The sequence below is a fragment of the Haemorhous mexicanus genome, chromosome 2 (genome assembly GCF_027477595.1).
Source record: "Haemorhous mexicanus isolate bHaeMex1 chromosome 2, bHaeMex1.pri, whole genome shotgun sequence".
Taxonomy (NCBI): domain Eukaryota; kingdom Metazoa; phylum Chordata; class Aves; order Passeriformes; family Fringillidae; genus Haemorhous; species Haemorhous mexicanus.
This window is the reverse complement of record NC_082342.1, coordinates 15279787-15304985: the sequence shown is the minus strand read 5'-3', so window position 1 is coordinate 15304985 and position 25199 is coordinate 15279787. Positions and strand designations below refer to the sequence as shown.

Genomic DNA, 25199 nt, shown 5'->3' with positions numbered 1-25199 from the left:
GCTCTGGAGCAATCCCCAGCTGAGCTCCATTCCCAGCTATTGCTGCACAATTCCTGTGGATAAACTGCAGCCCTGTAGAAGCAAAAGGTAGCTTAACCACACCTTTTGGTGAACATAGGATGTCCCCCAGCCCACCAACCTTGAGCAGCCCTTCTGCAGCCAGCAAAAAGCAGGGGAGAAAATGGAAAGATTTTGTGCTTCCTGGCAGCTCCTGCTTCTCTCCTTCAATAAGTGGTGGGAGGAAGCTGGGACGTGGAGACATGGGCGCCTGTGAGGAGACTGTCTGCCTGGCAAGGGACTGCTAGATGAGCTGCTGTGAAAGAACTGCAGGATGGGGATGGCAGGAGGGGAGTAGGCTGGGGGTGAGGAAAGGGGAGTACCATGTCTTTGAAGTTTGCTCTTCGCCCCACAGGCAGCTCAGGAAAAGTTGACAAAGCTCCATGGCCTTCCTCGGCACTCAGTGAGCCAACTCCCTGCTGGCATTGACTTCATTCAAGCTTGGGCATGAAGTCAACAGCCTTGTGCCCACTACTGCCAGCACTGAATTTGGCACTGTATCTGAAAACAGCTCTTATTTTAAGCTTTAGTTCAGAGTTGGTTTCCCCCCACACACACTTCTCTCACTCTTCCTCTTCTTTCTTTTTTTTTCTTTTTTTTTTTTTTTTAAACCACATAAATCCTACTTCTGTGTTTGAAAAGCCCTTGCAGAACCAGGGGAAGCATTTACCAGGGGATGTGGTGTCTTTCCCAGGATTTGTGGTCCCCAGACTGGAACTGATGCAGGACGGTGGCAGGGGGATGAGCTGCCTTTGACAGGAGCTTAGACAATGTTATTGTAACTCCCCTGCAAGCCTTTTCCACATGAAAACCTGAGAAAATGAGGCTCCTGCAGATTAAAAACTTTCAATGAAATCAAATACAAAAAGAACTCTTAATCTCTGCCTCTCTTTATTAACTTTTACCACATACTTCACTCTCCACAGCCATGTAATTTTGTCTAAATCTTTTGTGTCACCCAAATCCCTGCAAGATTGAGGAGTTTAGGAATAGGCATTAAAAAGAATGCCTTTTCAGAAAGCAAAGCTGGTAATTTGGAGTAGAAGTTCACTGTTTCACCAGCAGTCCCTTTGCGAGACTTTCTCAGATCATGTCACACAAGGGAGGGTGGGGAGATGCCTTCAGAGAGAAGTGTGTTTTAAAGGACACCAATGTTTTGCTGCTCAATTAAAGGACTTTTTCCTCTCTTTGGCTTGACCAGGAGCAGCGTCCTACTCACAGGGTACCTTGTAAACCAAACCATATATGACTTTCATTGATATCTCTGCTAACATCTGAAGGTGCTTCTTCCTAACCTGCACTTTCCATGAACAGTACTCTCTTGGGGCCCAGACATGCAGGAATGGGCCCAAACCTCTCAAAGGACCTAACACTGCAGAGCATTAATGCTTTCAAATGAATTTAATAACTGCCTGACATAATTAAAAGAGTAAACGAATGTCATGATCCATCTATGCTTATTTCCTTTGTAAACATGTTCATGGTTTTCTGTCAGTATCCAAAACTTCAGTTGAAAGACCTGCTGTGTTATATATATAGATCAGGAGATGTTTGGTTTAGGCCCTGTTTATTTGAAGGGATGGATCAAATATGCATATTTTAAAAAAACGTGAAACAACCACCCCTTGGTTTCCTGGAGAATGAAGGATGGGGCAAGAGAATTAAGTGAGAATGTTATCAGGAGGAAACCGTGAAAAACAGCATTTCCAGGGTGAAAGCAGGTAAAATCCCTTTTTCAGATGAAGAGTGTGAATTCACAGAGAGATGTTTGTCAGGGATTTTTTTTCCCAGGTTGAAGGATGTTCTTCTAATCATGCCCTTGAGGGCTGGATTTCAAGGCTGGCTGTGCCCCATTAGCTCCAGTTTCCCTCCCAGTGCTGGTGATCTGTGGAGACTGCGTGAAGAAAGGCCAGAGACCCACCACCAAATCCTACCATGGACAAGCCTCTCCTGGGGGATGTTTTTCTTTCCACAAATGGATATTGTTTCCCAATAATGTCAGTGCAGGAAGTGGGTATCCATCCCCTGATGCTGCCAGAATTTGGAAACCAGGGAGGGGCAGTGCATTTCCACAGGGTGACATGGAGTGAAGAAGATATTCCTAAATGTAGGACAGAGACTGGGCAAACCTAGATTCTCAGGGCATGGAATAGATGACCTAATTGGCTTCTCAAAGTCCTGATCTGTGATATATAAATGCACTTTTCAGTCTCAGCAAGTGACTACAGTAACTGAGTTTTCTTTTCCATCTCCATTACCTTTTAATTTTTCCTCCCGATGCTTGGAGATGTTTCCAATTATAGGTTCTCACAAGCAAAGACATGAAGTTTAGGGAGATGCTCAGAAAACACCTTCCTGCATCTTGCAGTTTTATTCTTGGTGGGCTTCCTGGAGCTCAGCTCATTCTATGAGAAACAGCCATTGCTGCCATTTACTGAGTTCTTACCAATCAGAAGGTATTTTTCCTCTTCCATGAAGTAAATGGTTTTCTTGTTGCACTATAAAACTGCTTCTCTAATGGTGATCACTTCAAGCCATCTATAATAATACAGTCTCATTCCATCACGTCCTGTTTTTTCACACTGAGGATGAGTTTCGGTCTGAATTCTGCTTTCTTCCCTAACTGTAGGTGGTTATTTGTGCTATTCATGACTGTTCTTAATGGTGAGATGGGGGTACCTCAATGTAGCCTTCCAAATCCTTCAAAGAGGCTGAAGACCTCTAGAAAGGATCAGAAAATGTAGTGTAGGACCTGGGAGATACATGCATGCATCCTTCTGGAGGGCCAGCCAAAACATTCCAAGGCCTCTCAAGTGCCACCTGACACGTCTGATTAGAAAACTGAGCTGCTGCCTCGTAGTACAGCCTCTCTCAGAGACTTGGAATGTTCCTCATTTTCCTGAAGCTCAGGCTGTGAAGTTCTCTCACTGCTCCTGCCACACCCTGCTTGTTTCCCTTCCTGCTGGGACCTGCAGTGCTGGAGTTTTTAACATTTATACTCTATTACTGATGAGCTGCTTTGGCCTCTTGCCTGATTTGTGTTTCAGCTCATTCCTGGGAGTTGCTGAGGCTTTCTGGGATAACTTTTCACATATTCCTGGTGTCAAGTGCTCATATCTCATTCAAGCTCTGTGCTTATACCATTCAGAGGTCTGTGTCCCTGCTCGGTGTCTGGGTTTCCTGTACAGAGCAGAAAATGAGCACTTCTGAGTCATGATGGTATCTTACTGTATGTGGTATTGTCTACAAGGGTCCCAGGATGAGGGAAGAGATGAGAAAGTTGACTCTATGTATCAGAAGGTTTGATTTATTATTTTATGATAGATAATATATTAAAACTATACTAAAATAATAGAAGAAAAGATTTCATCAGAAGGCTAAGCTAAGAATAGGAAAGGAATGAATAACAAAGGCTTGTCTCTGACCGAGACAGTCTGCACAGGTGAACTGTGATTGGCCATTAATTAGAAACAACTAGATGAGACCAATCACAGATTCCCCTGTTGCATTCCACAGCAGCAGACAGGAATTGTTTACAGTTTGTTCTTGAGGCCTCTCAGCTTCTCAGGAGGGAAAAATCCTAAAGAAAGGATTTTTCATAAAACATGTCGGTGACAACTGTAGGTCTCAAAAGCACAAAAGGCTAACTGCTTCCTAGATGTGGCTTTTTGCTTTCCATGAGCTAAAGAAGGATCCTGAAGGACTACTGTGAGGTCCCCACTGTAGAGGTCTGCAGTCAGGCGACAGCCATACTATTCAGAGACTCATCTCTCTACCTTCAAGGACATGATATCTCTGAGATACCTGAACAACCAGTATGTCACCAACAAGTTTTTTCTCCAGCAGCTCAGGTTCACATCTAAGGCTGGATGAGTTGCTTTCTGGAGGGGACCCTCTCCAGACAAGGAACATTGTTTGAACTCCAGTGTGTATGGGAACAAGATGAACTGCAGGGCAGAATTTCTGATGATTAAATCGTAGAACCATTTAGTTTGGAAAGGACCTCTATGATCCTTGAGTCCAACCAATAACTTAACACTGCCAAATCCACCACTTTTTCCTTTCTCTTGAAATTCACTAGCAATGACTTCTGCTTGCAGTATGTTTAACAGACCTGTTAAATATGTGTATGAAGTATATATTTATATAGCTTTCAGAGCAGTGGTTTTCCTTCCAAGTTTGCCACTGTTTATCTCGTGCCAGAAATGCCAAACTCCCAGTCACCTGGGAATTTATCAGTGCCGGCCTATTCATCCCCAGCAAGGATTTAATACCTCCAGTTTTCGTTAGGGCTCAATTTTAGCTCTGTTTCCATCTCATTTAACTTCTGAAGAATGTGGATGTTACAGTAATAAAGTGAAATGCACCCCAAAATGTGTTTGCTAATAAGCCAAACTAACCAAGATGGCTTGGGATGAATCTGAAAGCCAACACATTTAACAAGCACAGAAGGAAATATGTGTTAAAGTTGTGTTGCCATGATCAGATGCCATCAGATTATTGATTCAGCCTGCTAGAAAGTAGTTTTATGGGAATTAATAACTTTTATGACTACCCTAAGAAAGCCAAAAAGATACAAAGAGAGTTACACAGTTGGCTTCTGCTGATCATTTTGGGTGCTCAGGGAAGAAGAGTACAGCCCTGTGAGATGCCTGTCAGCATTTGTTCTTTTTTTAACCTGGAAAAGTTGGCAATTGGACAGTAGATGAACCACCACTGTGGGATGTTGTTCTTTTCTTCCGTGGTAACATATGTGCTGGATCCCTTCTGAGATTTGGCTGTGGTGCTCTCTCTGCACATATTCCCACTGAGCTTTTGCACTGTGGTTTTTGGAGACTAGAGAAACAGACTTATCTATCTGCAGCAGTGATTGAATCAGTAGAGGCCCTTGGCATTAACTCTAAGTGAAAGCATATGTTTTGCAAATTTGATGATTTTTCCCTAGGCCTTGCAGGGGACTTTCTCCATAATTAATTACATGGCATTTAGCATAATCCTTTGAGAGTGTGTGAGACAGATGCTGAATACAAAATACTGATAACACCAACATTACTTTTTCTCCCAAATGCCACAGTCTTGGAGGATCCAGATTTCTTTTATCATGGAACTGATGGGTCATTTTTTACTCTGTTGGGAGGTCTATGTTCTTCATTCTTCAGCAAACAACATTCCCCATAGGATTTATACATCCAGTTGATTTGACATATACCCCTGGAGGTTTGTGCAGCCTCCCCTCAGTAATGGAGAGAATTGCACACTGCTAAAGGGTGTTTCTTCCCACCAACCTTAAACACCTACTTTATATGAGATAAATCACTCTTCATAGTTGCTCATCTTTCTTACCAGCTTTATCTAAGCACCTATTTACAGAAAGCTTCAATTAAGTCAGGTGAATGCAGACAGCTAGACTGTGTTTTAATGCTTTTGTGCATGTGCTTGTCTCCTCAGAGCTCTGTCCAAGACTTCTTTGGCTTTGGCCCTGAATCAAACCCAGCACTGCAAGCAGCTTGAAGGCCTGGTGGTTTCTCAGGTGCAGCTGTGCCGCAGCAACCTGGAGCTGATGCAGACCATTATTCAGGCAGCACGGGAAGTGATAAAGACCTGCCGTAAAACTTTCTCAGACATGAGGTGGAACTGCTCTTCAATAGAGCTGGCTCCTAACTACCTGCTGGACTTAGACAGAGGTAAAACAGCACTGCTGGCTCACTTGGGACTGCAGTCAGTAGAGTCAACCTGTGTGTGTGTATGTATGTGTGTGTGTGTGTGTGTGTGCTTGTGTTTGTGTGTGTGTGGGTGCAGGAAGGGTCTTGCTCCTGGGAGGCCATGGAGGGACTACAAAGCCTACTTGTCCTGTTCTCTGAGACCACATTCATCATTACGGTACCAGTCATGCCCAGAGGCTCTTGGATCCAAGACCTTGTCTACCACAATTCTTACCAAGCGGACCAGTTGAGCAGTTCTGGTCTGCTCATCTCACTGGGAGCCATGGGATGAGCAAAAGGAGGCAGGAGAGTCCACAGGAGGGCTTAACCACATGCTCCAAGAGCAAATCACACCACAATGAACAAGATGCCTAAATCCATGTGACTCCTTGCCCTGCTGGGTTGTTGTCTTATGTTGAAGAGCTCACTTAGATGTGCTCCAAACTAGTGGTGCCATGGGACATCTCAGCTGCAGTGAGTTGGTGTGTTGGGTGCTCTGTGGGACACCGACTGTGTGAGTCTCTTTTTGGGGGATGTTTATCTGGCCCAGGAGGCTGAGCTGGAGTTCTTGTCTCTTTCAGGCACAAGGGAGTCAGCATTTGTATATGCCCTCTCTGCTGCTGCCATCAGCCACACCATTGCCAGAGCCTGCACCACCGGGGACCTCCCTGGCTGTTCCTGTGGTCCCATCCCAGGTGAGACACCTGGACCTGGGTATCGATGGGGAGGATGTGCAGACAACCTCAACTATGGTCTTATCATGGGGTCCAAATTTTCAGATGCTCCCATGAAGATGAAAAAATCAGGATCACAAGCCAATAAACTGATGCATCTGCACAACAGTGAAGTAGGGAGACAGGTAACAAATCCACAAGAGTTATTGTACTTGTACAATCATCTGTAGTGTTGGTCACGTGGTGAGATTCAGTGTCTCTATCAGCTAGAGAAAGGAGCAGGTTTCTCAAAGAGTGCTCTGAAGTCCTTTGGCCTGCTGAAAACTGTAGCTGTGTAACTCACTGTGTGACTCAGGGAGTCCCAAGTGCTGTTATTAGCCCTGTTTAGCCATGGGTGTGGGTGGGATGTCTCATTGCCACCTGCTGCACAGTCAGTGTTGGCTCAGGCTCTGCCTACCCCAGGAGGTGTGGTGGGGATGGGTCCCATCGTGCTCTGCCAGGGGCACTGTGGGGGCAAAGTGCTGTGTAAACGTGGAGGATTATCGTCTGCCAGATGCATCCAGCAGCAGTTGCCTCCAACCCTCCCTGCAGGCAGGAGGGAGGATTTTTTTTTTTCCTTTTAAACTGCTATGCTAGTGATTATTCTCATATCTGGCACAAGCTGCTTTTAACAGCTTGCATCCAGTGGAGGGATAATATTTACCATGTGCAGTGCCTGGTGTGCACTGATGTGCAAATCCTTATAGCAGCTGTCAATACAGCTGAAGAAATGGCTGGGGGAGGGCTATAAAACTGGCCCCTGCACCCATCTCTGAGCCTCCAGTGGTTCCACAGACTGCTCCTACTGCACAGCTTGGTCTTTCCAGGGCTGCCTGTGCAGACAAACTTGGAGCATGCTGAGCTCATTGGGAGCTTGCTGTGTAGCTACAGGCTGAGTCCACCTTTGCAGAGCACAACTATGCTGAAGTTTCCCTCTCTGGCTCTTTTTTTTTTTTTTTTCCTACTATTCCCACACTATTTGGTTTGTTTGCTTGGGGTTTGAGTTGTTTTTTTTTTTTCAATTTTATTTTATTTTTGTAATGTCTTGATTTTTTGTTTCAATTGCAAAGGGCCCATTTTTGTTTGGGACATTGCGTTGCCATGGCTGGTGCATTCAGCCCTTCCTGGCAGCATCCTGCCATGCCCCACTGAAATGAGAATACTGCAGAATCAAAGTAAAAGGCTATTTTGGCCCCATGACCAGCAGAAAGGCAGGGTGAGAGTGCACTGAATTCAACAAAGCCATGACATCTCTCTTACCAAAGCCCAAAGCTGCTGGAGGTTGAAATTGATGTTAATGATCTATTTACGGAATGTTTTGATATTCATCTCCTTAGAAATTTAGAGGGTGGAAATGCAGCCTAATATAGATATCTAATCAAAATTCAAAATACTCTTCTGTCTTCTGGCTGCAAAGGAGCCCTTGTGAAAGTGGGTACCCTGGACTGATAGTGACCACCAAAGAGCTGTAGGATCTCATTTGCTTTCAAAGAGCCACTCTAGACTGCCTGTGCAGAAATGAGAACTTTTCTATAGCAGCTCCTGCTAAAGAAGTTCCTTCATTAGCAAGCTTGTGGGATGTTTGGCTGCAAGAGAAGGGCATTTCCTAACTCCTGCATTCCTTTTTGCAGGTCTTGAAAGCCTCTCTTGAAATGAAATGTAAGTGCCATGGGGTTTCTGGGTCATGCTCTATCAAGACCTGTTGGAAAGGCCTTCAAGAACTGCGAGACATTGCATTGGACCTCAAAACCAAATATTTATCTGCCACCAAGGTTGTTCACCGGCCCATGGGCACACGCAAATACCTTGTGCCAAAGGATATTGATATCAGGCCAGTCAAAGAGACAGAGCTGATTTACCTGCAGAGCTCACCTGATTTCTGCATGAAGAATGAAAAAGTGGGGTCACATGGGACCCAGGACAGGTGAGGACTTCTGCAGTGGGTACTCTGCACTGTACTCTGCCCCTAAAGAGAGAAGGGCAAGAGGGGGACATGTATGAATAAGGGGCAATCAAGGAGGTGACATATACATGCAGGTAAAGCACATCTCTGACATACAGTATGGCTTACCAATTCCTAGCCCTGTTAATGATGGCTGTGGCTAAGACAGGGCTTGCTGACACATTTTCCATTACACAATCAGGCACAAGATACATTTTGAAATTCCCTGGGCAGGTTACCTCCATGAGAACTTGTAAGGACCAAGCAGCTGCTTTATACTGTGTTGAGTCTCAGTAATTTCGTGCAGTCACTGCTGATTAGAGGAGTTGTTACTCTAAGGCTCCCCTAAGCAGGCAAATGTTAACCCAGTTAGAACCAGCATTCCTAGATTGCCTTAAAAAAAGCAACCCCAAAATGACAAAGATGATATTTTTTTTCTTCTACTGCATATTAAGGGTCCATATAAATGTGTTTGTATTGCTTATGAATCTGCAGAGGAATTTATTTATTGCATTAATATTGGGGATTTAAGGTCATTATGGTCAAGCCCAGCCTCCACTGGGCAGCATACTATCCCCTTTCACAAGCAGCAGACATACCTTTCTCTTCCCACCATCTGTTTAGTTTCCTCCAAGAAAAACTAATTCAACATTTCAACAATCTGAGCATCTCTAGGTGAGCAGATCCATCTGATCTCTCTAGAGCTGAACCATCAACAGCCAAAAAAGTGTATGTTTCCAGAATTTTCCTAATTTTTGTTGGCTAAATGCAATGGCTGGATTTCAATGTCTCTTGCTGGTTTGCCTTTCTTTAGATAGTTCTCATAAATCTTCTTTGCTCTTTCTGTTATTTCACAGTGGAGGCTCAGGCAAGTGGCAAGGAGTATGTGCCTGGCCTGTTTTGGGATGTGTTCCTTTTAATGTAGTGGGCATACTTGTATTTGGACCATTATGGTTCTATGGAGAGAAGGTTTTCTGAAATGAAATGACCCAGATGCAGACAAGATAAATTATATATGCATGTGGGAATGGGGGGATATGGGTTAGGGGTGGGCTTGGCAGTGCTGTGGACTCGATGATTTTAGAGGGCTTTTGCAGCCTAAATGATTCTGTGATTCTGCATCAGCATTTAACTGGTGGAACTGATCAGTAGATAAGACAGCTGAATGAGACAAGACTGTCTTTTTTGTCCCCTGATGCTTTATGACAGTTAATGTCCTGTATCCTCTGACATCAATGCCTGGGCTGCTCTACAATGGCACATATCTGACAGCTCTGTGGTGGGAACACCAGGCTGACCTTTATCACCAGTTCAGCAGTGGAACTTTAATTATCAAGTGAAGATGTCTATAAGTCACTAAGAATAGCTAGGAAAAAGCATGTATTGAAACAGGTTTCTGAAAAAAATGTCATCTTAGTGGAAAGTGAAGTTTTTGTGGATTTGTATGGATTTTGACATATTTGTGCCTTGAAAATGACCTCTTTGTTCTGACCTCTTTCTGTTTTGCAAGGAAAAAGATCAGTGAATATTTGAAAATTAGTTTTATAGGAGTTGCATTAAATGAAGAGGTTGTGTCAAAACAAAGTTGAATTCATTACAGATTTGCCAAGTAAAACATTTTCCATTCGCTGAAATCCTTTCAAGGGACAGGGAGGTGTGACTTCTTCATCTAATCTTATTTTACAGCAGATTTCAACTTTTTATCCCATCTAGGGATGAAAAATATGTCAAGGTCCTGAATGATTTTTTTTTCCTTCTGAGGAAAGGAAAATGTGTGTTGCAGGCATCCGTTTATCCCGAGCTGGATGACAGCCACGATTGTGAACCTGCCAGCCAGGGGTCCACAGGAAGTGAGATTGAGTGGGGATTTAGAGGACCAAGATATTAAGGCGGGAGAGGATGACTTTCAAAAGGAACTTGTCAAAAAATACTCCTCGTTCTCAGATGTGCAAGATGGTGATGGCCAAGGGAGGGAAGGAGGGTGAGATAGTCCTGTACTGAGCTTCAGGCACCACTCAGGCCAAGTTTTAAGGTCATGTGTGATTGGGCTTGTTTTCATTACAGTCCATCTGCAGCCTCTTGAGAAGATGCCTGGTGTTTCAAAATTGGCATGTGTTATATAATCCATAGCAACTCCTTTCCTGAACTAAATTACTAGAGGAAATAAATGTAAAATACACACAGTGTGTTAGAAGATTGGTCCATGCTTCCTGGGGGGAGCAGGGAAAGAGAGGAGATCTACCCTAGTCTCCTCCTCCCAAGGATGCCTTTTTCTCTTTGCAATTTGTCTCTCATGAAGAGGGTGCCTAAATGCATTTTAAATGTGGTGCCTCTGTTCCAGCTTGCTGCAGGGCTGCAGAGATAATGTCTACTTACAGGGATAAGGTAGAAGGAGCCAAAAGGAATGCTGTTAGAGAGGGGGCATGGCAAAATGTGGTTTATGCTTCAGAACGATGTAAAAATGCTCACATGGGAATAGCTCAAACATGTTTTTATTTAATGAGTCATGTCCTGGAGGCAATTGAACATTTTATCTTTATGTACATAAAAATTTCCTGAAGGTAGATCTGTTTCCAAGTAGCCTAGCTTTTAAGGCCAGTCCTGCTAATGAAGTAAAAAAGGTTGTTGGGTTTTTTTTGTTGTGGTCCCTCATTTGGTCTGCTCTGTCTTCAACCACCTTCCCATAACCTTTCTGGTCTTTTTCTGGGTACAGAGGTCAGCCCATGCCAGGGCTGTATAGTGCAGTCCCTTATGTCCACAGCTCAGGAGACTTTGATCTGGGCATCTTCACTATTTTCCAGCCCTGCCTTCTGCCTCCAAAGGAGGCAGAAATGTGGAATATGCCACTAACACCCCCTTTTCCTGTTCCTTGGTTAAAATATTTATATTGATGCATTTTTGTGATAAAAAATGAGCAGTTTTGCAGCATATCCAGGGAAAGTCCTTTTCCTCCTCCCTCTCCCCAAGGTCTGGTTCTTGCTCATAGCATGCTGGAAACAGGACAGAGGTTGATGGTTAAGTTGCAACACCTTGGATGTGTTGGAGTTTGCTGTATGCTGCAGGAAACAATCCTGCCTGCCAGATGGGTGAAAAGGATAATCTAATTGGTGATCCCTCTAATGAGAGGGATCATATTATGCAGACTTATTGTGTGTTTTTCAGGCAGGAAAAGGAATTACTTTGTAGATGAACCATATGAAAATCCACTCAGAAAATGATTCCTCGATTACTCAAAAGCCTTTTAGAGCTCTTTCCTGAATGGATTTCAAAGCCTTCTTCAGAACAAGCCTGAAACACTTTCTAAGACACTTTGGACATTCTTAGCTTGTTGAAATTTAGAAACGGTTTGGAAATCTGCATGCCTCCAAGTGCTCAGGGTATGTCCAGATTTCAAAGTCACAGGGCTAAACTCAAACCTAAGGTTTGAGGCCTCTTTGAAGTGCTGAAAAGCTGATTAAGGAGCTGATTTTTGCAACTGGTATCCAAGTCTCCTGCAAGCAAGACTTACTGCCACACTGACTCCAGCCAAACTCTGCTTATATACCACCATCACACTTTCATAAGCAATTAAAAATGATCTGGAGAAAAGTCTAAATAAGCTGATCTGTTAAGCTGCAAGTAAAACTTTCAATACAACAAATCAACCACTGGGAAAGAAATGTAATTATTCCCCTTCTCAGAGATTTCTTGGACAAAAGCACTTTTTCATCTTTTAATGAAGTAGTTCAGTTGCTCCTGCCTGAAAAAATAACTACCAGCTTTGAGTAAATGAAAAATAATGGCAGATTATAAAACTGAGATCTCTTTGGTGAGAAAAGAAGCAAAAATATTAATCTTCTTTATAAGCAGGGTGCAATGTGTCATGTTTCAAAGGCTATTTAAGTCTCCCTAATGAATCCAAGGAAAGGGAAATTCTGCCATGCATGCAAAAGCATCCAGCCCCTGAAACCTTGCAGAGATAACAGAGCTGTTTATTACTGATCTTTCCCAGAGCAGTCTTGGAATCAAGCCAAATGTGGGAAGGAGCTCTCTAAGGCTGCAGAAATCGGGCTGCAGCAGACTAAGTGCTGCAGCCTGGCTGGGTTGATCAGTCACCACTCCTCAGTTGTCTCCCTGTGGCAAGGAATGTGGCCACTCTCTGGTGGCTGCTCCTTGCTCACATACCCTTTCTTTACTCCAGTATAAAATATTAGTCACAAATGCCTTAGGCTGGTGTGCTTTCTTGGATATGAACATACATGAAGCTGGCTGAGCATGCATCTGCTGCTGTTTTCAGTGTTCAGTGGCAGCCCTTGATACCACTTCTTTCCTGCTACCCCAAAAATACGCTCTGTATTGTGTATGGGGATTGTCCAGCCTGTGGAAGAGAAGGCTCTGGGGAGACCTTAAAGCCCCTTCCAGTGCCTTTAGGGGCTCCAAGAGAACTGGAGAGGGACTTTGGACAAAAGCCTGGAGTGACAGGACAAGGGGAAATGTCTTCCCACTGCTAGAGAACAGGGTTAGATGGGATATTGGGAAGAAATTCTACCCTGTGAGGCTGTTCCCTGGAAATGGTTGTTTAGAGAAGTTGTGGCTGCCCCATCCCTGGACATGTTCCAGGCCATACTGGATGGGGCTTGGGACAACCAGTGGAAAGTGTCCCTTCTCATGGCATGGGGCTTGGAACGGGCTGATCTTGGACTACATTGTCCTCCTGTACCAAGTCCTAGTGAGGCTGCACCTTGAGTACTGTGTTAGTGTTATTGCCCTGGCTCCAAGGCAGACTTTGAGGTGCTGGAATATGTCCAGAGAAGGGCTGTTGGAGAGGTCTGGAATATAAGTCATACGAGGAGTGACTGAGTACTGGCATTGCTGAGTCTGGAGAAGAGGAGGTTCAGGGGAGACATTATCAGGGGAGACATGATCACACTCTACAAATCCCTGAAAGGTGATTGTAATCAGGCCATGGTTGGTCTCTTCTCACAGGAAACCAGTAATAGGACAAGGAAATGGCTTCAGGTTGTGCTGAGGGAGATTGAAAAGATTTTCTTCAGTGATAGATTCATTCAGCATTGACACAGGCTTCCCAGGGAGGTCACCAGCCCTGGAAGTGTTTAAAAAATGAGTGAACATGGCACTTTTGTCAAATGGTTTAGCGGACTTGGTAGTGTTGAGCCCAGGGTTAGACTTTATGATCTTGAGGGTTTTCTTGACCTTAATGATTCTCTTCTATGATGCTATGATTTCCAAGGTTCCCTTCCAACCCAAACACTCCGTGATTCTTTGTTGATGTAGGCAATGAAATTTTTTTGGCAGAAGCACTCATATGAAGCTGGGGGAGAGTAGTAGTTATGGGTAGACAACAGCATTTGATGTTTGTTTTTGGTTACAGCTTCTTTTAGTTTCTGTTAGTGAGGGCACAGGATAAGATGTGCTTTGAGTGAGTTATAATTGGAACAGTTATCAGATTGGCTACCATTTTTTTAATGAAATCTGACAAATTCTGAATAAGAAATAGCAAATAGTGCTTTTGTGAGTGTCCCAGAAGAACAGGAGGAAACCTGCTCTACTAAAGATGCCCTTGTACATAGCAGGGGGGCAGGTGGACTAGATGGCCCTTAAGGTTCCTTCCAACCCAAACTATTTATGACTTTATGAAAGTCAGAAAAACATTCACTTTCTGTTCCTCCCGCCTTATTTAGGTGTTATTCCTTTTTTGCAAGGGCAACATGCTTGCAGCTGTTGCCAATTTCAGTATCTAGGCTGGCCAGCTATGCTTTTTTTTTTTTTGCTATCTTAGTTAATATGTGGGGAAGATTGAATTCTTTCTACTTTGAGAGACCTGGATTTGATCATAAAGTTTCCTGAAGAGGTTTGTGAATAATAAATTTAGGTGCAAAAAGAATAATTTCACACAGTAAAATTGCAATGGATAATGAATCTAGCTATCTTAAATATATTTAGTCCCTCTGCAACCAAATGGCATTTGAGTTAGAGAAAATTTGGTCTGGGAATGATTTTCCATGGACCTTGATCCTTTCAGGAGCAAGATTGAGCTGACACCACCTAGGCTGTTACTGAAGACATTTCTCTACCCTGGTCTTAAAAGCAGTTTCCCTGAACAACCTGAGCCAGGGTTTTACTATCCTCAGTGTGAGGCTTTTCTTAATTGAAATTTAACTAAACATAATCTAAAATAAAATGAATAATTTCTTGTCCTCTTTCCGTGGCATATAAAGAATTTTTTTTCTCTCCCCTTGTAGCAATAATCTTTTATAGAGGGGAAGATACCTCTTTTAACATACTTCTCTAAATCAATTCCTTCATTGTTTTCTACTTTTGAACTGCTCCTATGGCTCCCCTGGAAACATGCCACATTTAGCTGGATCTTTCTCAAAGTGTGTTGCTAACTTTGCACTTTAATCCACTGTCACAAAATGTCCTCAACTCCTTAATCCACTGTCACAAGATGTCCTCATTCTCCCTTGCATTATCCCCAAATTTTTAAGCTCACTCTCAACTTCTCATTAATGAAAATACAGGCTAATTCCAGGATCTCTCTGGACATCTCCTCACTGACATATGCTGATAACTCTTTCTCATACAGTTGTTTAGTGTCAGTCTCCAGTCATTCCTTGTGGATGAGAATGCAATTTAAAAGTAGATAAGATTCAGCTCTCAAAATCTTACATGAAGCTGTGACCTTGATGTATTTTCAGGAATGTCCATTGTGTTATATATCTCCTGAGGGATTTGAATTATTTTTCTCTTTCTTTCTTTTATATACTGCTGCATTACTTGACATTACTAGAGCAAGGGGCACCGATGAAAGAAATAGGAATTTGATTTAAAAGAGAAAAAAACCATTACATAGCAGTGCTATGTTCTGGGATTTGGGACTGCTGGAGTTCATGAAGGCAGATGGTTTCCCTGTGGTCAGAAAGGGCTGAGGGAATCACACAGCCAAGTGGATGAAATGTCAAGGAAGGAACATCCCTTCTATCATCCCTAATGCAACAGCCCAGGTGCTGGCAGTGTATGAGAAAAAGGACTACAGAAAGTGCTTACATTTATGTTTTACTCCTGTAACAGCATCTCCCTCATCCACTGGGAGATGCACTTGGCCAGGAAGGCAGTTGTTGTGCCCCAGAATGACTTTTTTAATATCCTTATTAAGAAGTCCTTATCAACAGGACGGATGGAGAGAGATTCCATATGTCATATCTATGTCATTATATAATTGTGGGTGAGAGTACAGAGTTGGCCTCAGTTTGGATCCCAGGTGCCAGCTGTGCAACCAAAAAAAAAATGTATCCTTCTCTCTGCTGGTGGGACCGAGTAAACAGGGATCCACAATGAAGTTGTGTGACATTGCTAAATTGGATTTCATCAATCTTAGATGTCTTTTCCAACCAAAATAATTCTATGATCTCCCCCTTTTAAAATTAAAATCCCCATTCTCCACCTGGGGCAATACTCTTAGAAGTTCTGGGGTGTCCTTCAGCTCTGCTGAGGAGCCACCCCCCTGAGGAGGCTGTGTAGTGTATTGCAGTGCTTCTGCAAATGAGGGCTGGAAAGGGGACATTTTGGACAGGCATATTGAGTGGGATTTGTCTAGACAACACTGCTGACCTTGGGACAATGGTAAAAGCCTGTTCTGGAGCCAGAACTTTGGCTGGAATTGCAGCTGAAGCATAATTTCTCAGCAGTCTTCCAAGTGCTTCCAGAGGTTACAGCGTTGTGTTACGACGCAGTCGCTGCCTTCATGTTTTCTCTCCAAGGCTCAGGAGGAGGGCATTTCTCTGAGTTGGGAATTGTGCTGGACCAGGCCCAAAACAAATGAGACTGAACTTAACCCATCAGTGGGGAGCCTGGTGAGATCACAACTGTAGGCTCTGAATCTGATGTTCAGGGCTGCTTCTGTGGGTAAACTCTGGTCTTTGGAGTTCTTTGTCTTGCCCCACTGACTGAGAGACCACCTGCTTCATCTTGTTTAATGAAAAATGAATCTAACTCATATCCAGACCTATGCTTTAAAACAGAAAACAAAATCTCTGCTCAGTGGCATTGTCAGGAAATTTTTCTAAAAGCCCACATAGGTTTATGATGGGGTCAGAACTTTGTTTTGGCTATTAAACCCACCCATTCTGAATGGCCCCATTTTCTAATACCAAACTGAGGGAAGTTTGAGGATTTATTTAATAAGATTTTTCTTTTTTCCTTTCTTTGTTTCAGACTTTGGGCAGTGGGGAAGGTATATGGGAAGGCATATCTTCTACTAGAGTCACTCTTTTATTTTTTCTTTTATTTTTTCTTTCTTTTTTTTTTCCTTTTTTTTTTTTTTTTTGGCAAACCACAGGAGTGGATGGAGGGAAAGAGAGAATCCCAGGTCCCAGTACAGCAGGCAGAAGAGTTTTGCTTTCTATTTGAATGGGGTAAATATCACTGCTATGTGCTCTCTGTGTTTGGGGAGTGAATGTCCTCAGTGGTGAGCTGGAGTCAGAGTAGACCCATATTCCTTTTCTTGGCCACTTTGGTGAGCTCCCAGCATGAAGTGACATGGATGCACTGTGCATCCATCGCCATGCTTCTGCAGATTCCCCATTCTCCCTAGGTGAACGTCCAGGAAACAGCATTTCCATCTACTAGCAAAGCTGAATGAGGTTGACAAATACCCTCCCCTCTTCCAATGTCAACACACCTATATTTGAACCTTTTCTCTGAATACTTGAAGCATTTATTAATACATTTATGAGGAGTCATTTGGAGATTTCTTGTGGAGGGGCCCCAGTTCACATGGGCACTAACAAGGCCTTTGGCTCAGAGTTGGGCAAACACATTCAGTGTGGCTGCACACTTCAGCTTTGGTAGAGACTTTAAAAGGTTTTTAAATATTTACACACACTCCTGAATGAGAGTGAGTTTGGGGGCCTTTAAACGCTGAACTTGTAGAGGAATGCGAATCAGAATAACAAACAGAAGGCAGAAAAACGTAAGGAAGAGCAAGAACAGAATCTCAATGCTTCACTAATCCCATAACTTCTCCTAAAGCATTACCTCATGAGCAATTCCTGTAATTCTCATGGATTTGTTTTCATCTATTAACAGTTGCTTAGCTCAAGGGTCCAACTTATGCTCCTCTCTCCTCTTCCTGCCCCAAAGCAGCCTTAGAGTGTTTCTGTCCAAAACAGACACAAAATAGCCACACAGAATAAGATTTAGGAGAGTTGTCAGCAATTACCCCACTCAATAAACCACCTTTCTTACAGCAGTTTCAAAAGGCCATCAAGTTCACAGCCCCGTGGTGTTGGGTACACACCAAAAAAGCACAAGCATCTGACCAAACAGGAGCACTTCCATCCTGGGTTATCTTTGCAGTCTGTGGAGAAATGGTGTCTCTAGGACATGGTTCATCCCATTCAAAATCCAATTCCTGCTGCACTTTCATGCTCAGTGAATACTGCAGTATTTTAGGAAGTGGGATAGATGTTTTTTGAGGACAGATGTGAAATGGTAATCAATGGATCAATGAAAGATTCCTCAATTAAGGAGTTGCTTCTGAAAAACTCAAACCATTCACTGGCAAGCAGACAAAATGAGGGAACCCAACACAATAGCTGATTTATCCCACCGAGTCTGTCTTTAATTAAAAGCAGAAGCAAAACAAGCCATGAAAGTCTGTGTACTTGGTACTTGGTGACTTGTCACCCTGCCATGTGCTCCTGCCACACTTCCTGTTCCTGGGTCAGGACTCAAGGTGTTTTGGGGCCAACTGCCCAGCTGCTCATGCTGTAGTGGGAGAAAATCAAAGGGAAAAAGGTGCACAGTCCAGCCCTGCTTGTACTGATGGAGATTTCCTGATAGGATCAGTGCTGCATAGTGCCTGCTGTAACAACGTGCTCAGGATTCTTCCCAGCCTGGGACCCTTGGCATGGAGACTGTTCAAACACTATTTGGCTGTAGGGTTCCTCCTTTGCCCTTTTCAGGTTAGGCAGTGGTGGACAAATACCAGTGCTGGTTCTTTAGGGTGTCATCTTCCTCTGGGGGGTGTTCGCAGGGGTCCCAGGACGAGGGAAGAGATAAGAACCTTGATTCCATGTTTCAGAAGGCTGGTTTATTATTTTATGATATGTATTATATATTAAAGTGATATATTAAAATGTATTAAAAGAATAGAAGAAAGGATTTCATCAGAAGGCTAGCAAGGAATAGAAAGGAATGAATAATAAAATTTTGTGACTGCTCACAGCCTCGACACAGCTGGCTGTCATTGGTCATCAAGTAAAAATAATTTTACATGCTGGGTAAACAATTCTCCAGATCACATTCCAAAGCAGCAAAACATGGAGAAGCTGAAGCTTCTTGGCTTCTCAGGAGAAAAGATCCTAGCGAAAGGATTTTTCCCAAAATATGTCTGCGACATTCCTCCATCTCCTCTCAGACAGTTTTGGAGCCTGCCTGGGAACACCGATTGGTTCTTGTGGAGGTATCCCAAAAGCTTTGCTTGTCTGCTCGTGTGGGAGCAGGCTGGCCAGCAGGCAAGCAGCCTGGATGCTGCCAGGCCCAAACTGGGAGTCAGAACAGGAGTTTAATGTTATTTGGGGTGTCAAAGCAGCCCAGGGCTTCCCCTGCCACCCTTGCAGGCACAGGGGGCTGTTGGCTGGGTGCTTGCTGTGCTGGCTTCACCCAGTGCCTTGCAGAGCTGTCAGGCCCAGCAACACCACACAGCAGGGCTTTGGGAAACCCAGCAGGAATTTGCACTTGCTCACAGCATTTTCCTTCTTCCAGACAATGCAACAAGACTTCCAATGGGAGTGACAGCTGCGACTTGATGTGCTGTGGCAGAGGCTACAACCCCTACATGGACAAAGTGGTGGAGCGTTGCCACTGCAAATATCACTGGTGCTGCTACGTGACCTGTAAAAAGTGCGAGAGGACTGTCGAGAGATACGTGTGCAAATGAAAACTCTCCTCTGCACACCTGGGAGCTAAGACAGCAGCAGCACCCCAGCACTACTCAGAGAAAACATCTCCTCAACTAGACATCGTTTATCTTGTAAAGACACAGACTTGAAGAGAGATGGTAGGAGTAACCACCATCACACCAGTAAAAATAAGAACGTAAAAAAACCTCCCAAAAAGCAACAAACCCACAAATGTTTCTCTTCACTAATAAAATGCTCTCTGAGAAGACAAAACTTCATTTGGGATGGTATCTTCTTCCAAAATATTTCCTATGGTTGCCAATGATGTCCAGCCATGAAGTGCCTTTGTATTCTGAGAAATAAATATAGAAACTTTCCCTGGGGGGAAAGAAAAGCACCATTTTTTGACAAGAAGGCTCACACCTGCCCGTGCCTTCTAGCACGAGTACTGAGTCTCAATTAGGACCATCCCACAAGGGAAAATGCTACAACTTTTCAGCAATAACTACCTTTGTTGCCAAAGACTTAATTTTCAGCAAGGAGTCATCCATTCTGAGTGATAAAAAAGTGGAAAGATTTCAGGTCAATCCCCTGAAATGAACAACTAATTTTAATCTTTCTTTTACACAAGTCTGCGACTTTGAACTGATTGCTGGAGGAAAAAATATATCCTTGATTTGTCCAGGCTGGACAAAATTCAGCCATGAAAAAAAATCCCCTGGAACCCTGGAGGCAGTGAGAGTAGGGTAGGCTGAGAAGGACTTTATGGGGTCCACAAACAGCACTGGAGCCTTTAGGATAAAATAACAAAGTGAAATTCAAGTCCAGCAGAAAAGTAAAGAAAAAAGCAAGCTCCTGCTCTCTATCTCTTTGCCCTTTGGGTGTGACACCCTTTAGTCACTGACATTCTTCCACATTGATCCATCAAATCCTTGAGGAAATATGCAACTGGCTTCTTCCCCCACAAAACTATTGGTCCAACCTCAGGAAACTGCAGAGAGTGGAGCAGTCCTGGTTGTAGGGAGCACATCCATGGAAGTCAGCAGCTATTCACAGCAGGAAGGAATGGGAATGGGTCAGTCCTTCACATGGCTCTGCCCTGACACAGCAGAGAACCACTATCTGTGGCTGTACATATTTTCTTTTGTATGCAGATATACAGAAATATTTATATCTTGTGCTTTCATCTACGTTACTCCCTACATAAATATATCCTTCTATTATAAGCAAGCATTAACAATAGTATGAAATAAATGCTGAAGTTACTGGTGCAACAGCAAAATGTTAGATTATTGTTTCACACTTCTACTTGGAAAACAATTCTGATTTTTCTACAAGGATGGGAAAAGAACATGGTTTGAGGCACTCACTGGCATAGGGATAGATAAGTTTCTTTATTCCCTGCCTCCCCAGCCTCTTAATGTTGACCAGAATTAGCCAAGATACAGTCAAGACAATGAAACAGAACACTTGGAGAAAGGCAGAGTCACCATTGCTGTTCTGGTTTTTTTTATCATTGGTAAAATTTCCTAGTGCCCCTGAGGAGCTTAATAACAAACATGACTCATGTCTCTCATGTCATGGGTGGTTGGCTTCTGGCTCCTGCACATGGAGAGGAGTTGCTGTGCAGGGCAGTTTTTAACATAGCCTAGGCTCCCTTATTTGCTTTTTTGTTTGTTATTGTTTGTAGTTTTGTTTGGTTTTGTTTGTTTGGGGTTTTTGGTGTTGTTTGTTTGTTTTGTTTGTTTGCTTGGGGTTTTGTGAGAGATTTTTTGTTTTGTTTTTTTAGTGGTCATCCAGCCCTGTGTACTGATTATGAAAAGTGGTGTTGGAGAAGGATGCTGCTCCAGGAACAGAAGGCAGCAGAGCTTCTGATGTCTTTCAGATCATTCCTGAGCACCCCAACCCCATGTAAAATGCTGTAAGCAGCCAAAAAAATCACTCCTACACAAATGTAGAGGGACTCTGTCACTTTCCTAGGGGGAAATATGTCAGTAACACCACAATCTTTCTCCAAATCCTCTTTATTTCCCCACTTAGTCATTCCCTAGGGGCCAACTGCCTCTGACCTGTCTGTGAGCAGCCCTGGGGAAATGGAAGAGAAAAGCATCATGTGCTTTAAGAGCAAACTTAGAGGTATTTTGTTCTGTTCAGCTATTTTGCTTAGCTGTAATGGGTTTGGTCTTGTTGCCTCCTTCCACCCCCCAGTTATGAGCAGGCAAAAAAAGGCCTTTCATAGCTTGACTGTGGTTTGTGTTATTATCACCTCATAAAAGCTGATGGGCTAAAACATCTCTGCAGTGCAGTGATGAGTGGTGGGTGTCTTTAGGCTGACATGCAGACAGGCTGGTGGCACAAATCCCACTGCTCTCCAATGCCAGAATTTGGCTTCATTTGATACATAAAGAAACCCTCTACTCTCATTCTTTTAAGGAATTTTATGTTTATTTCCAGTTTCTGATGATGCCAACAAGGCACAGATGTTCTGACTGAAGAAAAATTTGAGCATTTCAATGGCAATCTGTAATGACTTTTTCTTGCTCCCTTACTGATGTCATGAGTCTTTCTGCTTGGTGAAAAACTAGTAAAAAGAAAGAAATGGTCTATACATACACTGTTTTCAGCTGCATTTCACTCCTCCCATGTCAAACCTGTGATCCTTTACTGGCTTTCTCATGTCAGAAGAAATCATCACCTGTAATTAAAAGAAGTGAATAAACCAATTAGGCATCTGCAGGTCTATCAGGTGGGGAAAGGAACTCACAGCAGAACTTTAGCCATGGTGGTAACACACACTTTGTCATCTCATGCCACAGATGTCCATTACTGAAGATGTTGTCCTGAAATGGCTGACTTGTTTGGAGTTTTGCAGTTTGGGGCAAACTGCAAAACTGCATTTGGGGCAACGTTCAAAATCTCTGCTGGCTTCTCGAGATAATCCATCATGGGCTTCATCTGACCTTCCCTTCTTTGACAAAAGAGTCTGTATGGTCCCAGCCCATGTCTCAGGCTGTTAGTCTATGAATTAACAGTGTTACACTGCTTTTGCCATAACTCCTAAATTTCAGGGCCCTTTTCTTCTCTGGAGCAGCTGCACACTGCATTAGGAGTGTGCCTAGGGTGATGTACCTTCCTAAGGTGAGAATCATGCTCAGGCCAAGGTCTGATAAACTGCAGCCTCCCTTGTTACACAGGCCTGCTTCATCCAGCAAACTAGGGCCATCTCATCAGTTTGATGGCTTTAAGCTGAGATAAGGTAGGTTTAGATTGGATGTTAGGAAGAAATTTCTCCCTGTGAGGGTGATGAGGCTCTGGCACAGGTTGCCCAGAGAAGCTGTGGCTGCCCCATCCTTGGAAGTGTCCAAGGCCAGGTTGGACAGGGCTTGGAGAAGCCTGGTCTAGAGGAAAGTGTCCCTGCCCATGGCAGGGGGTGGAATTTCTAAGGTCCACCACCTCTAAGGTCTTATGAGCTTTTAAGGTCACTTCCACTCCAAACCTTTCTGTGATTCTATGATGTCCCTCTGGATGCTCTGGCATTTCCAGATTTTTTCAGAAAATGTCTTTCTGTGAGCAGTAGACAGTACTTTCTGCTTTCCTTTCCTTTTAACAAGAACTAGGAATAAAGGGAGTAGCTGTAATCCAGGGCCATACTGGTGGAACCACTCCTAGTACATCTTTCTCCTTGAAACCTGTCTCTGATGCTTCACTCCTTGCATCAGCAGCAAAGTGCAGAGAGGCCAGAAAAGTGTCACATCTCTCAGTTTCAATTATCAATACAACAGGGATCCAAAACAGAATGGCCAAGTTATTTTTGCAGTCTAGAGGAAGAGGTCCCTGCCCATGGCAGAAGGTTCGAACTGGATGATCTTCAAGGTCCATTCCAACCCAAATCATTCCATGATTCTGTAATTTTTTGTTGCATGTGCTGTGTGAAAGATATCTGGGAGAACATTTGTCACAAATGTCCAGCTTTGCAAGGAAAATACATCCCTCCTTCCCTTTCTCAGGCCTTCAGCAAGCAGTTTTCAAGGCTTTGCTCTGAAACACTGAGATCCTTCAGCTACTGCAGAAAACAGCTTTAATTACTGTGGATGTCTTTGTCAGGTGATGCTGTAGTTCCCTTCTTATGTCTTACCACATCCCAGCAGATGATATAATTTGGCCCAGCTCTATGTTGTACTACACAGTACTGTTGGTTTGCACTAGCTGACAAAATACATCTGATTTATTCCCACAAACACTATTACTTCACAGCTTTACAGTATTACCTCTGATGGAAACTGCCAAGCTATCCTGAAGAGTATTATGCTGGTGGCCTTGTAGTATTTATTAATTTGAAAAAAAACAAAACAATCTATGATTTAATAAAACAGTGTGGACTTAATTCTGTTTTCAGATCTGAGGTTTACATCTGTATACATCTGGCTGACTTCGGTTTTTTTTTGATTAATCCCCCCATCCTTACCCCTTCCAGTTTTATATCATTTAGGTTTCTCCATAAGGTAGGCAAATTCCATTCATTATAAAAAACTTCCATCTGATTGTGTATTTTATTCTACAAAAATAGAAAGTATCTTAATTATACTAAAGCAGGCAGCCCACAATATTTCACATGCAGCTAGAAAAGCCCTTGGTTAAGGGGAAGGGGAGTGAGGGAAGAAGAAAACAATCTGAATACAGTTAGAAGTGTCTCTGTCAGGAAAGTGATAAAAGAGTCCCTCAGGGACCATCCCTCTTCCTGCTAGAAAATAGATCCCTGTAGACAACCATTATCATTCTCCAAGTGAGACAGACTTGTGCTGCCCAGCTCTGGGCTACCTGTTTGAGGAAAGTGCTGGGAGGAGGCTCTTGAGGTACTTGGGAATATGGGGAATAAGAGGAAAATTCAGGCCTGGGATTGATTGTGGTTAGACCTTCACCTGTGACAAAGGATTTGCCTTTCCCTGCATCAGACAGGGGGTTGTGAAACACCATTGTTTTGTTCCCAAGAGCAGATCGGAGCTATAACAGGCATGACTTTCTTCCCTGCAAGGGAGATGGAGCAGAAAACAAGATTTGGGAGAGGGGGAGAAAGAACAGGAAACTTAAAATCCACCTGAGATTAATGACTTTAACATGTACAACATATTTTGTTTTGTTTTACTCTCAGGACCAGTTTCATCAGTCAGACAGAGTTTGATTAAATATCTCAGCAGAGCTTTGATTTATTCATCTAAAGAACAAATTACCCTCTCTTCATGGAAGCAACATTAACTGTGTTTTCTAATTGTGAGAGCAACAACAATAATAATAAAAATAGTAACAATAGAATACATTGTGGATTGTTTTTATTTCCTCTTTTGTTAAGAAAAAGTGGACAGTATTTTGTCTGTATTGTAAATTAAATTAGTTTTCAATTTTAAAGATACTTTCTGGGCTGTGTGGAAAGCTTCCTCTTTTTTGCTCTTTTAAGTGGAATTTTTCAAGGTATTTACCAGAACCACAGTGTCTTGAAATTTCTCCTAAGGCAGAAGAGGGTATCACGTAACTGCATAACTGCAGGAGCTGGGATAGAAAGGGATATGCTGCCAGGACTTCAGAGCTCAGGAGAAAGCCACCAGATCCATAACATAGCACCAGAACCCTTGTGCTGCTGTCAGTGTAAGGATGAGACTCAGATCTAAGAATTTTCATTGGTTGAGTTACCCTGTGAAGTCTGCCCACTCACATGACACAGCAACAACTCAAAAAGGGATGGCTCACGTGCTTGAGGCTAAAGGTGTGGATGAGTGTCCTGGTTTAGGGCAAAATTGGGAGATAATCCCCAAAGGGGGGCCCCTCCAGAAAGCAAACCCACACGGTCCCTCCCCCCAACCGGTTCGGGAAGAATTCCTTGGAGAGA

General features: G+C 43.3%; 1 protein-coding gene across 1 annotated transcript in view; it reads left to right on the top strand.

Annotated features, from left to right (window-relative positions):
• Nucleotides 1-24628, top strand: part of WNT11 (Wnt family member 11) — a 28746-nt gene extending 4118 nt beyond the window's left edge. The window contains exons 2-5 of the mRNA XM_059873242.1: nucleotides 5506-5741; nucleotides 6341-6618; nucleotides 8104-8396; nucleotides 19182-24628. Of these exons, the coding sequence (XP_059729225.1) occupies nucleotides 5506-5741; nucleotides 6341-6618; nucleotides 8104-8396; nucleotides 19182-19356 (982 nt within the window). The 3' untranslated portion in view covers nucleotides 19357-24628. The remainder of the gene's footprint in view (nucleotides 1-5505; nucleotides 5742-6340; nucleotides 6619-8103; nucleotides 8397-19181) is intronic.
• Nucleotides 24629-25199: the final 571 nt, after the last annotated feature.